The sequence below is a fragment of the Anabrus simplex genome, chromosome 7, assembly GCF_040414725.1.
Source record: "Anabrus simplex isolate iqAnaSimp1 chromosome 7, ASM4041472v1, whole genome shotgun sequence".
NCBI classification, from domain to species: Eukaryota; Metazoa; Arthropoda; class Insecta; order Orthoptera; family Tettigoniidae; genus Anabrus; species Anabrus simplex.
In genome coordinates, this window is record NC_090271.1 from 234,239,270 (window position 1) to 234,253,785 (window position 14,516).

A 14,516-nucleotide genomic window follows, 5' to 3' on the forward strand; every position below is an offset into this window, starting at 1 on the left:
TCTATTCATATTTTAATTTGGTGTTTAGTTTTAGAATTTAATGAGCCATACACTAGTTTCCCATAGAAATATTCCATTGTTCCTTTAATATTTTAGTGTTAATGGTTTAGTACTGATGGCATTAGCTGAAGATGTGCAATAATCGGACGAAACATGCAGGTACTAGTACTTGCTGTAAGGTAATAATTTTATCTGAATATAGATGCAATGAATTGGTGGATCTTTTACATTTGCATTTGTACATGTTTAGTGACGTCAATACGGAAGCAAAATGAAATTCTTAATATGTAATCTTCAGAGCTATCAACTTCTCCCAAATGCAAGCTCACAGCTACATGGCACCACTAACTTGCTGCCTACATTTCATGTTGCATAAGGTACACAGAAAAAATTACCTCAAGTAGTTGTCGACCAGCAGGGAGCTCGTTGCCCAACAGTTCAAAAGTTGCTGCCACATCCTCGAATTTTGGCTCACCATCACCTCGACTGGAGTCAAGCACTTCAAGACTCTTTTCGTTCAGGTCTACATAGAGACGCGCCAAGGCTTGGGCAGTGAAACAAGTGTCGTTGTACAGGATCTGTGCACAGGAAAAAAAATACTATCAACATATGCTCTAAAAGTTCAATATTACTCAACATAACAACAGGAAATTCTTGAAGTCACTTTCATATCATATTAGTACAATTTCACAAAGAGGGGAAAAAAAACCATCATCATACATTCATCTTCATTATATAATCAGTGTTCATTCTACAAGCCTCTGTGACTGAACAGAACACCTCTCTATAATCCTCTATTTGCATCTAGCTCTCTTACATGCCAACATGAGCTAAAAAAGGATCCTTCTTAGGCAGGGCCAACAGCCGTAGCCGTGTTGAAACACCGGATCCTGTGAGATCTCCGAAGTTAAGCAACATGGGGCGTGGTCAAGATTTGGATGGGTTGCCACGCGCTGTTGGTAGGGAGTAAGGGAATGGAGGAGCAGAAAAGAACTGGCCACCCTACCATGCGTAAACTCCGGCTCAGGCACACCTCTGCAGAGGTTCGCACCTGCCTTCGGGCAGAATACACCCTTACCTTACCTCTTAGGCAGGGAATTGAAGGTGATTTAGACTGACTGTCATTCTATGAGTTTTACTGTATACTTCTGATACAGGAACATTCATAGACATGAGCAACTCTTTGCATGACTCTCTTTGTAACAAAACTATCAGACTGAAGTGCAGAAACCAACAGACGATCATCAAGATTGGAGATGTGGTGGTCTGGCCATATGTGCCAATTACTCTGGCAACACATTGAAAAATTCAGAGAATGGCTCCCAACAGAAATCTGAGCAAAGCAGGTAGAGGATGACCTCAAAAACTGAAAGGCTTAGCTTTCTTCAGGCCTAACATGAAGCTCTTAGCTGTTGGGCATGGAAAATCATTATATCAACAAGCTAGAATAACATAGAGGGGCTGTATGCCTGACATCAGTGCTCCTTGTGGAGGCAAGTTCACAAAAGGCAGCCATGTTTTGAGTTGTCAGAACAAAGTGAGAATATATGATCAGGTGACAGGAAGATTGTGCGTGGCTATTGAACCTCTTAAGTTCTAAAAGGTTAAGTTAGATTTTTGCCTTCAAGAATATCAGCCATCGCTCTCCTACTAGAGGGTGATGGCTCAATGTATGGTTGGACTAATCAGAGTAAGGTGTTCATCAATTGTAGTGGTGACATGCCAGTCTCTTGGCAACCCATGGCCAGATGTTCTCAATGGGTGACCAATCGGGAGAACATCGAACCACGTCAGGATAGCACTGCCATACTGACAGGCAGCGTCACGGACGCCTCGAAGATAGGGCAGAGCCAAAAGCCTTAAACACTCAAAAATTTAACTGTGGATGTCCAAATTACGGGCTATGCGAATAGTAGGTATGTATATCCAACCCCATACCATCATTCCAGGTGATGGGCCCATAAGAGGACAAATGCAAGCTGGAGAAGGATCTTTATTAATTTCAGTTATTATTGCCCTCTTCGGTGCCTCCACACGTGGATACATCCATCATGATGCTGTACGCAGAGCCGGGATTCGTCTGAAACAACCACTGCAGGTGAATCTGCCTCTGTTACGGCGTCATGGAAAGCCGCAACATTGGTCGCCATGCTGCTGATGGTCCGTGGTGCTGCAGACGTTACCTTATCCGTGCGGACACTTCTCGCCTGCAGACGTGCCAAGATCCTGACTCAGGGTAAGTGACATGGCTATACGCTCCGTAGTGACACACGGGCAATATGTCTGCCCTCCCGGGTTTCGGTGGCCACCCTGAGATCCTGCATGGTGTTCTGTATGGTTCTCCTAGATCCATCGATTACATTTTTGCATGAGAGTAATGGGATCCCGTCCAACGCAAACAGCAATATTGCAAAACGGCAAACCGTAGTCACAGTAGGCCCTGATCCAGCTGTGGTCAAATTCTGACATGTGTTAGTAGGCGTTCCTCCCTCTTACACAAGCACTACACGACCTTTACACAACTAACCATTGTTCAATGCGACTTCCGACTAAGGAACATGCTGTGCAATCTTCCCCTTTATAGACTGTAGATGGTGTTCCTCCTATCTGCTTTGTGTACATGCACTGAAATACTTATCACCTGCATATCCCAGCATGGTGTACCTTTCAGCACTCCACCTAGTTATTTTAATGGCCAGCAGTGTACGTTACCTTTGACAGGAGTCATAAGTAAATCATTTTAAAGCATCACTTGCAATTGCAATCCCATTCCTCTATTCAAATATGGATTTCTCCAATTTCCTTGAGAGGTGTAACACCGCAGATTGTTTCAGTGATATCCTAACATTTTCTGTTAATCCATTAAATAGTCTGACTTCATTACAGATTATTCTGGATGGTCACAAGTGCTACCAGTATCATAAGGCTTTCTTCTCATATGTGAGCAGCATTAACACATTAACATTGGTCCCATTATATACATTAGAAAAGGAATAACTGTTCATGGAAAATAAATCTAAATTCTACAATTTGCAATCAATCAATCAATCAATCAATCAATCAATTGCATTTAAGGCTGTCGCCCAGGTGGCAGACTCCCTATCAAATGTTAGCCTAGTTTTTTCTTAGCTAATTTCAAAGAAATTGGAAATTTATCAAACATTTCCCTTGATAAATTATTCCAATCCCTAATTCATCATTCTATAAATGAATATTTAATCCAGTTTGTTCTCTTGAATTCAAACTTCATCTTCATGTTACAATCTTTCCCACTTTTAAAGGTTCCATTCAACCTCGTAGATATGCCATCTCTTCAATGACAGTTCGAAACACTGCGTTTAGTTGAGCTATTCATCTCCTTACTCCCAAGTCTTCCCAGCCCAAAATTTTTAACATTTTTGTAACACTTCTCTTTTGTTAGAAATCACCTAGAATAAATCATGCTGCTTTCTTTTTGGATCTTTTCCAGTTCACATAACAAGTAATCCTAGTGTGGGTCCGATGTACTGGAAACACACACTACTTAGGGTCTTACCAGAGACTTATACGGTATCCTTGCTACAACCCCTAGATACTTTCATAAATATATGAAGAGATCTGAAACCTTTATTTTCAATCTTGTTAATGTGATTACCCCTATGAAGATATTTCCTTATATTAACACGTAAGTACTTGCAGTGATGCCCATGAGGTGCTAAGGGTACAATAATACTGCTCTGCCAAGACTTTCCTTTTACGGTAATCATTACAGGATCAGATAACACATCACCTACTCTAATTCTCTGAGTTCCAATTTCTAGAAACTTAGCCACCCATTTAACCACATTTGTCTAGTTTAATAGGCCTCATTTTCATCCATAGTCTCCCATGATCTTCCCCATTGAAAGCCTTTGATAGGTCAATAGTGATGCAGTCCATTTGACCTCCTGAATCTAAAATATCGGCTATATCTTGCTGAAATCCTATAAGTCGAGCCGCAATGGAATAAGCTTCCTAAACCAGAAATTCCTTCTATCAAACCAGTTAGTCATTTTGCACACGTGGCTCATATAATCAGAAAGAATCCTTTCCCAGAGCTTACAAACCATGTCAAGCTGACGGGCCTGTAATTATCTGCTTTTATCTTTATCACCCATTCCTTTGTACTTTGGGGCAACTGTAACTCTCCATTCATTTGGTAAAACTCCTTCATGTAAACAGTAATAAAATAAGTACTTTAGATATATTGCAAGAAATCTTATCAATCCTAGCTGCTTTTCTAGCTTTCAACCTTTGTATCATTTTGTAAATACCTTTATTATCATAGGTAAATTTCAGTAACCTGGACATTATTCTTATATCCCACTCTCTTCAGATACTGCTCACTGAACATTTCTGTAAGTCCTTACATTTACACTCTCGTTGTCAATTTATGGTCCATGGAAATGTCCCTCCTGCAAACTGTTTCTGCCTTAATTTCCCCTTAAAATTCATATGGCTAACAATTATGTTCGCCATCATGTTATTCTTAGCTGACCTTTTTGGTAAATTCAGTGTCCTAGTACGTTCCTTCAATTTCTCCCATCCCAACTATATTTCTTTCCAGCCTGCACCTCCTTAATCTTTTTATTTCTCTATTATAATATAATGGGTTTTCACCATTCCTTACCATCTTTAATGGTACATACAGTACTTGCTTCTTTGAACACCTCCCACAGACCAGTTAGCCTATATTTTTATTTACCATTTTCAATTGATCATAATATTTTTCAAAACCATTTATACCATCTATCACTTAGTTTTCTATAGAGCTTGTCTGATTTTATCAGAATATTTTTCCCTCTACTTGGTTCCATCACTTTCTGATTCAGCTGTTCTTCCCAGATTAACTTATTCACCATCTGTTGGTCTTGCTTTCTGTCATTTGCATTCCCTTCCCAGTTAAGATTTGGTAAGTTGAGATCACTCACTACAAAAACGTTTCTTTCTGTGTCATTCCCCAAATATCTAATTATCTTATAAAATAATTCTGCATTAGTGGCATCCTTTCTAGGTCTGTACAGCCCAAAAACATCAAGTTGCCTATTATCTTTAGATATGAGCCTTACATCTAGAATTTCATGTTTCTCCACCTCAGAATCAGATAACCGGTATCATCAATAAGTAAAACAAGAGTTTTAAATTCTTTGGACACATTATGTGACATGGAAATGACAGCATAGAAAAACTGATCATTTAAATGTTCCCAGCAAGAGAGATCGCGGACAAGTTCTGACTCGATAGTCGAACATCATCAAGGGTATAACTGGGCTGAACATCTTGGTGCAGCACATCTGGCAGAGGACTGCTAGAGATAGAGACAACTGACCAATAGCCTTCTCAGCGATCACAATCCTCAGAATCGCGGGAACGATAGGAGAAAGAGGTCATGACTTAGAAACTAAACTGATACTTTAAATTTCTACTGCATAAAGAACATTCTTCTAAAATTGAATTTGTTATTGGACAGAGGAATACACCTAGGCATATCTGCAATGATCCAATTAGACGAGTGTTCAAGAGAGAGGATGGTATTCTAGAACAAAGATAACAATGCTTTCCAAAGTTCAAAGTTAATTTTCATTCTTCATAACTCACCTTAAATATTTTCCTGTTAGTTGCCATTTTTTCAACTCTTAATTTGACTTTTATTATCCATTTTACAGACTAGAAATCTGACGGTTCAACTTCAATATCAGCTTACGTATATCAACCTGTGTCTGAAAATAACTAAGCCAACAGTTTACAGATACGAGTTGAACTATACCAAGGGACAACAAAAACATTAAAACAAAAAAGCCTCCAGCTCAAGACTGTTTGAACAATCACCATCTCACAGTTTTTAATTTTCATTGTGCTTTTTAAGAAAAAACTTTTTAACTAACATTTCATTTTGTGTGTCTGATGTTTTTAATTCATTATGTCTCACTGAGGATGACCCTATGCCAGGTCGAAACATGTCTATGTCTATGTAAAGTTTCGTCTTAATTGGATGTAAAACATAATTTTGTAAAATTTTGTAAGTACAACTGTCAATACGGATCTAACATGAGATTCATAGTGTGTAAAGTTCCAATGGGTTTTCCCAGATCAAAGATTACGTATATTAACAGTATGGAGATGGTTCAGATGATCAATGCAATATGTATATGGAGACTTAGTTCTTCCTAAGTGCTTGGTAGGGGAAACATATCATTGCTGTTGGCATCCACGATAGCATTATGCTAATCCCTGGCCAATTTCCTGAGGAATTACTGCAGCCACGTTGATTTTTTATTTTTACATGTTGCTTTATGTTGAATCGACACAGATAGGTCTTACAGCACCAATGGGATAGGAAAGGGCTAGGAGTGGAAAGGAAGTGACCATGGCCTTAATTAAGGTACAACCCCAGCATTTGCCTGGTGTGAAAATGGGAAACCACGGAAAACCACCTTCAGGGCTGCTGACAGCGGGGTTCAAACTCACTATCTCTCGAATGCAAGCTGACAGCTACATGACCCAAACCGTGCAGCCACTCGCCATGTTGACTTACTAAGTTTATTCACATTTAAACCAAAAACGGACATCTTTTATCATACTTCAAAAAGATTGTTTCTTATTGAAATTCACATCCTTCAGAATGTGGGTCTCTTAAGATGCCATGATGTCCAGTTTTTATAACACAATAATTTCAGCTTGTTCTAGACCTTCTTACTCATCTTGAGATTATCAGCAACTCATGTTCAAATAACAAGGTGATATATTCATGAGAGCAACTATTAAATGAGATGACAAATCATAACGTTACAAATATGCGTAACTGCATCACCACAGTATACAAAGTACATTCCGAGCCGAATTTGTCCTATGACACTCCCGGCACTAAAAGCCATACACCATTTCATTTCACAAAGTTAAAATTCCAGTAAAGTTCCACCTTTTCAATACAAATGTAAGTTGTACAAGATGTTGTCTATATCTCTATATCTTCGAATTTCATTTCATGCATTTCATGCATCCATACATGTTTCATCAGAATATAAGTGAAGGACCTGGTATCACAATGACCCACTTCAATCTATTAAACTTCATTTGCACACACAGTAGACTGATAATGAAGCTATGATGTAGTCTTTAACTCTATCTTACATAACAATATAAACAAGAAGAAAAGAAATACAAAGTGGCGTCATGCTTAACAATAAAATACGAAATTCTAGGCACTGGCTATATTGTATAGTTTAAGCTGGTCAACAAACTCTGTGGCTGACTGATCAACATTCTAGATTCTGGGTTTGATTTCCAGTCATGTCATGGATTTTTAACCATACATGGTCAATTCAAGTGACACAGGCAATGGATGCCTGCTCTGTCCTAAACATTCCTACAACTTAAACACTACACTTTCCTCTTCTACAATGACGTGTAGTTCACATCCCATGGCAGATGCTGATGAAACTAAAAAAACCAATGCTATAGTCTTTAAAACAGCAATCATCATCATCCCTCTTAGATGATGTGATTAACATAGGGCCATGTCATACCAGTAGTAAGAGTAGGCCTACATAAGATCAAAAAGAAAACTTTAAACTACTTAATCTTGTAATTTGCTCTTTTATTATCTGTGGTATGTTAAAGAGCACTTGTGACAATGAAGATATGAAGTCAAATGGACTATATCATGATTGACCTGTCTAAAGCATTTGATAGGGTGGATCATGGAAGACTACTGGCAAAAGTGAGTGCAACTGGACTAGACAAAAGAGTGACAATGTTTTTTTAAAATGCTATTTGTTCGGGGTGTCGACCTACGTAGATCTTTTGCCCCTAATGGCACCATATTGTATGAACCTGCGTGTAATTGGAATGGCGGTAGAGTGGAATGTTGTGCGTGAGGAAAGGAAGATTAAGGACGTCATAAACACCCAGTCCCCGGACCAGGTATATTAATCATTATAATTAAAAACCCTTGACCCGGCCGGAAATCCACCCGGGGCCGCCGGGTGACAGGTGGACGCATTGCCCATTTACACCGCAGGGCCGGAAGACTGAATGGGTTGCTATATTTCTAGAAAATAGATCTTGGAGAACCCACAAAATAAAGTAGGCAAGTGAAGGAACACTGCTATTGGCCAATGTCACTCCCAGAATTCAACACAGATACTGTATATTTCAATAGTAACTGTGAATGAAAAAAAATGAAATGTCGTACGGCTTTTAGTGCTGGGAGTGTCCGAGGACAAGTTCGACTCGCCAGATGCCGGTCTTTTGATTTGACTCCCGTAGGCGACCTACACGTCGTGATGAGGATGAAATGATGATGAAGACAACACATACACCCAGCCCCCGTGCCAGCAAAATGAACCAATTATGGTTGAAATTCCCGACCCTGCCAGGAATCGAACCCAGGACCCCTGTGACCAATAGCCTATCACAAAACAGTGGCCCTTCACAGCAGTGCCACACTCTCTTCCAGAAGCTCTTTGCTAAGCACCCTGATATGTCAGACCAATGGTTTTATGTCGCCAAGCCAGGACATCCGCAGATAAATCTCTTCTGAAATTTACCTGAATAGGAAGTAGCATTGGCAAGCAAGTGACAGTCACTAACATAACAACAAAGCATTGTCCTCCATGCCCAGTGCAGTGTACTCTGTGGGGTGGCAATACTGATCTACCAATTTAATACACAAATAACATTAGATTTCAGCAACTCATGTTCAACAATACATGAAGAGCCCAGGAAATAACTTAAGTTTAGGCTACAGAAGTAGTAGCCTATTTCTCTACTTTTTCTCCCCAAAACTCAGCACAATAGACCTAGCAACAAAAATTGTATTTAATGATCAAATGTATGTCCAACCCTTTCCCTACGGAATTGGTTATGAAGTGAGATGAATCTTCATAATGAGTTTTTACGATCGGATGCACTTCCTGATATCAACCTCATCAGAGAAGTTAATGAGATAAAATGACCTGGACGTATAGCAATGAATGTTGTGATATATGATAGTAGGTAGGAAGTGGGTGAAATCCGGTGCCAACACACAGCCTACTCCTGTCACATAGTACCAAAGGTTTGCGCAAGAATGAAATAATTATAATTTATTCCTCAGAATATATGCATCTCGAACATGACCACCGAGGGATATAATCAATTTCCAAAGTGACTCAAGTCAGCAATCCTAACTATGATCACATCACAGAAAAATACTGCAATGGTTACTTATAACAAGTTCTTGCATACCTTCCCTAACCTTTAGGTCCAGCAAATAAATGGTAGGTATTTAGAGTAGGCTACATAATATAGAAATACAGAGAATCAGGCAGCAGTCTTAAGAATGATAGACCAAACAACAAAGAAGTCTATTGTGAATTCTTCTTTTCATTTACATTCTTAACCTACAAAATAAAAACTCTCTCTAGCACTTGTTGAACACTGTAGCACCTCACTGCTCCACTCACTAACACTGGTTTCCAGTTGATAGGCTACAATAAATAAATGTCACTAGTACCTCACTTAACATTTTGTCGCTGCTGGGACAAAACCTCCTACGTGAAATATTTTAGGTTAGAACTTTGTCCAGTAAGGTTCTGTCATCTAAGGTGCAATATTGTGTGAATATTGTGAATATATGTGCTGCAGGTCAGTATATCTCCAAAAATATTATCACATAGGAAGTTTTGTCCCAGCAACGACAATTTGTCTCTTAAATACACAACAAGGTATCAAGTGATTCACAGTGTGGTTATTTTATAGGCTACCCAGAAAGTCAATTTTGCAGAAATCTTTTCATTAGCCCTATAATACTTCATCAACCATAAGTATTACACAAATGCAATGCAACAAAGGGAAATGTTACTTTCATACAATGTAAATCATTTCTGAAATGAACATAAATATTGTTCCAATAAAATAATATAAATAACTTTGCAAATACTATGTTCACATTACACTCTGCAGAAACTAGTGCAATCAGCCTATATATGAATACCTCCCTTGATCTGTTAATTTTGTATAAACTGTGCAGAAATTATGCAATCAATTAACTAGTAGGTATTCCTACAGGTAAGGACTGAAATCAAGTTCTAGAATGTAATCTAACATAAATGTTGTTACTCAATGACCACTTCTTGATATTTTTTCAAACGTTTACACTAATCCAGATAATGATACAAGCAAGAAGATCTGAACTGGCCTATAGACAGTAAAAATATATACAAATACATTAAACATCATCAAAAACTTCAGGAAAGTGAAATAGGTCTGTATGAAAAAATAATCCATTCAATAAACTTAAAGACTATTACATACCGTATCTTTTTCTACCCGAATCTCCAAAGCACGTCTCCAAAGATCAATGCAGCGCTGGTAACGAAGAGCATCAGCATAGGCTGCACCTCTATACATTAAACGGAACAATGTGTCCTTGTGATGTGGTCCTAAAACTCTTTCACAAATGAGTAGGCTCTGTATTCGCATTGCATCCAAATCTAATGATACATTGTTCAAATCACTAAAGGACTGAAATTCAGTAGCATTACGGAAAGCTGCCCGAGGTTGTACAACTGGTAGTTTAGGTATGGGTACTTTGTCATGAGGACCAAGAGTGTAACGAATCTGAGTAGCTATTCGCCAGTGTCGAAGGGCAGTTGCTGTGTCATTGTATTCATCGAGTAAAGTGGAACCCAATAATTCATGGGCATCAGCCAAACGCTCAGGCTCATATTCTACAGTGGCTATCAGATAATCAAATATACGGATGGCTCCTTTCAAACAGGCAGTCTGCAACGCATCATCACCATACCTACTTCTCGCATGCGGATCAGCACCATGGTGTAGTAACAGTCTTGTGGTTTCAAACCGATGTTCTTGAATAGCATAATGTAACGCTGTTTTATTCTGTATGTCACGTGTGTTTACAGCTGCTCCATGCTGAAGGAGGTACAAACATAACTGAACACTCTGTACTGAATTAATGAGGCAAGTACCACCATTATAGTTAGGACGGAGAATATCTGCACCATGCTCAACTAAGTACGAGACTATATCCAGATGAGTCATAAAACAAGCACTGCGAACGGGAGTTGATCCAGTATCTGATATTGCATTAACATCTGCACCATGTTCGACCAAACATTTAATAACAGGAAGTCTTCCAGACACAGCTGCACACCACAGCGGAGTCACACAATGTACGGAGCGATCATCGGGAACTTCATACATTCCTCTCTGTTCTAAGTCAACATCACACACAGTAATTAAATATTCTACAATCTCCACTTGTCCGCGCTTACAAGCAATAAAAAGTGGAGCACATCCATCCTTAGCACGGCATGCAATTTCTCTCCTAACCTCACGGCTAAATCTTTCCAATTTTGTCCTTAATTGGTAGGACAACCGAGCACCAGGAGCTGCACGTTTACATTCATGTGTTAAATCAACCGACAGTGCATCTTTCTGGACCGCCAAGTCAACTTTGGCGGTGAACCACATATCTAATGTTTTCCCTAGTCTTGGACTGAACATACGAAGAGGCTTCAATTTACGTCCTATGCCCCGTACACGGCGTTCAATATGCACAGAAATAATATCTCGTAAAATTTTCAACCTCAACGTCGAGTTGGGAGGAATTTTATACGACTGAATTTCATTACTCATGTGCACAAATTGTTCTTCAAACACATCAAATAACAGTCTCTCGCAGAGTACAACTGCAATAGATAAGTGTCGTCATAAATTATCCCACTCGCTTCAAATAAAATATGTCTCACTCATAAAAACACGCACATAAAATAGAAACCAACTAAACACACAAGAATTGAAGCATTGTTCAACACAATTCCCAGCTGATCCAACATGACCGATGATCTTATTGACTGCGATACTAAGCCGATGCAAGTAACTCTCGAAAACTTCGACCAAAGAAAATAACAGCACTATCGAGACATCGATACCTTACTCCGATGATCGCAACAACTCTTCACAGCTGTATAACTGTATACATTGCAATCGCGATGAAGCTTGTTTAAAGGGACCTTACATCTAGGTCATCGGCCCCATTTGAACCGTGGCCTGGCCTATAAGTAATAAACGTAGGCTACAATTTAAACTCTTTTGAGGACGTATTCGTGCGCAGTTATACTGTTGTTATTGTTGGTGTTAGAGCACGATAGTTCTCTGTTTTCGATCAGAGGCAATGGTAAAATTAATTTGGGCGTTTCTTACGCGTTCGATTACGAATTATTTCCTTGTTTCTACTTCTTAAACAAATTAGCAGTAATGAGCCTCTTTTTCTTTAGTTGTTTTTACACCTCGATATTTTACCCTTTCTTTGACCGTAAACTCAAATTCTGTTAGACGGACTAGGGCGTAACTTAACTGGAGGAGGGGGCACAGGGTGCATATGCCCCAGGCGCGCTAAACTGGACGAGTATCTTTTTATTGTCCTACTCGTTGGCTGAATGGTCAGCGTACTGGCCTTTGGTTCAGAGGGTCCCGGGTTCGATTCCCGGCCGGGACGGGGATTTTAACCTTCATTGGTTAATTCCAATGGCTCGGGGGCTGGGTGTTTGTGCTGCCCTCAACATCCCTGCAACTCACACACCATACATAACACTATCCACCACAATGACATGCAGTTACCTACAGATCGCAGATGCCGCCCACCCTCATCGGAGGGTCTGCCTTACAAAGGCTGCACCCAGCTAGAAATAGCCACACGAAATTATTATTATTATACTGTATTTATTTATTTAATTTATTTATTTAGTCCGTTTATCTTCCATGGTTAGTTTTCCTCAGACTCAGCGAGGGATCCCACCTCTATCGGCTCTAGGGCAGTGTCCTGGAGCGTGAGATATTTTGATACAATTGGGGAGGAGGACCAATGCCTCAACCAGAGACCTTGTGTGGGAAGGGAGGGGATAGGTAAAGAAGAGGGCAGGAAGTTGTCGTGGCCTTAAGTTAGGTACCATCCCGGCATTTGCCTGGAGAAGAAGTGGGAAACCAAGTAAAACCAATTCGAGGATGGCTGAGGCAGGAATCGAACCCTCTCTACCCATTTGTCCTCCCGAGGCTAAGTGGACCCCGTCTCAGTCCTCGTACAACATTTCTAATTTCGCGGCAGAGCCAGGAATCGAATGCGGGTCTACGGGGGTGGCAGCTAATCACACTAATCACTACACCGCAGAGGCGGACACTAGTCTATAGATAATTACGTATGATAAAAATTATAACTTTATTAGTAGATTACAAAAACAAAGAACTATGAAAGGTGGTAAATGCAGAATGTATGACGTTACATGAGTTAAATAAAAAAGGGAGGATTAATGTGAGTGAATGTATTTTATATTGACTAATGCTATAGCTCGACTAGTTCATCTGCAGCCCCGAAAAATATGCGAATTGAGGCAAAGTTTTCAAGCCATTGAAAACATGAACAATAATAGTAATGTTATTGGATTTAGGTCCCACTAACTACTTTTACGATTTTCGGAGCCGCCGAGGTGCCGGAATTTAGTCCAGCCAGAGTTCTGTAGTAAATCTACCGACACGAGGATGACGTATTTGAGCACCATCAAATACCACCGGACTGAGCCAGGAACGAACCTGCCAAGTTGGTTTCCTTAATGTAGTTCGGTTTGAAACATGAACGGAGAAGGCACTTGAGTGAAAGGTAAACTCGTTCCGATGTGGTGCAGCTCCTTCCAGGAACAACCCCGAATGGAGGTGATCTGCACCTATCATTTTTATCACATACCAACCCTTCCCACCATTTTTAACTTCTGCCAGTACCGGAAGTAGAACCCGGGCCTCTGCAGACAGCTGCTAATGTGTTAATAGTTCTAACCGTTACGCTACAGAGGCGGATGACACTTGGGTTAACTACCACAGATAAAATGACTTTGACGAATTGGAGAGTTTTTACCGTTAAAGGCGCATTTTATTATTTCTTTTAAATATGATAGTTCTTCAAACCAAATGTAACACATCATTATAAAAAATATTTAGAAAACATTCATCAAAACATGTTTTTAAAAATATTTATTTGGATCAGTCAAAATGTTAAGAATTTTGAATGTTTTACCTACCGGCAAATGCAAAGCTTCGCGATTACCGTACTGTAGCTGCTAGCACAATTCAATCCTAGGGATGTCCTTGCTCACGAATTCTCTGAGATAAATAACATTTTATTCGTTTTGCCTTAACTGTTTAACGCTTACACGTCACTCCAGCTGATTAGCAAGAAACATCATAAAATAAAAGATTGTTAATTTTTTAATACACTAGCGACCCCTAGCGAGTTCGTCTGCAAAGTAGAAGTAAATGCACACAGTACTTGTAAAATGGTGGAGCAGATATCACAAGCAAATAAATTCTCCTTTGCACATATGCAATGCATTTAAGTGTTAAGTGTCATGCAAGGGGCCGTTAACCAGATATCAATCAGAAATGCTAATATTTACCAAAAAACATAATAACAAATTAAGTTACCAGTCAATTGTGACATTCCC

General features: G+C 39.5%; 2 protein-coding genes across 2 annotated transcripts in view; one reads left to right on the forward strand and one right to left on the reverse strand.

Annotated features, from left to right (window-relative positions):
- m-cup (mann-cup) overlaps window positions 1–11,875 on the reverse strand; it is a 51,632-nt gene extending 39,757 nt beyond the window's left edge. The window contains exons 1-2 of the mRNA XM_067151618.2: window positions 10,315–11,875; window positions 396–578 (exon numbers count right to left, since the gene is read on the reverse strand). Of these exons, the coding sequence (XP_067007719.2) occupies window positions 396–578; window positions 10,315–11,661 (1,530 nt within the window). The 5' untranslated portion in view covers window positions 11,662–11,875. The remainder of the gene's footprint in view (window positions 1–395; window positions 579–10,314) is intronic.
- The window catches only part of LOC136877511 (luciferin sulfotransferase), a 243,989-nt gene that overhangs the window by 120,831 nt on the left and 108,642 nt on the right, over window positions 1–14,516 (forward strand). The gene's annotated exons all lie outside the window — the stretch shown is intronic.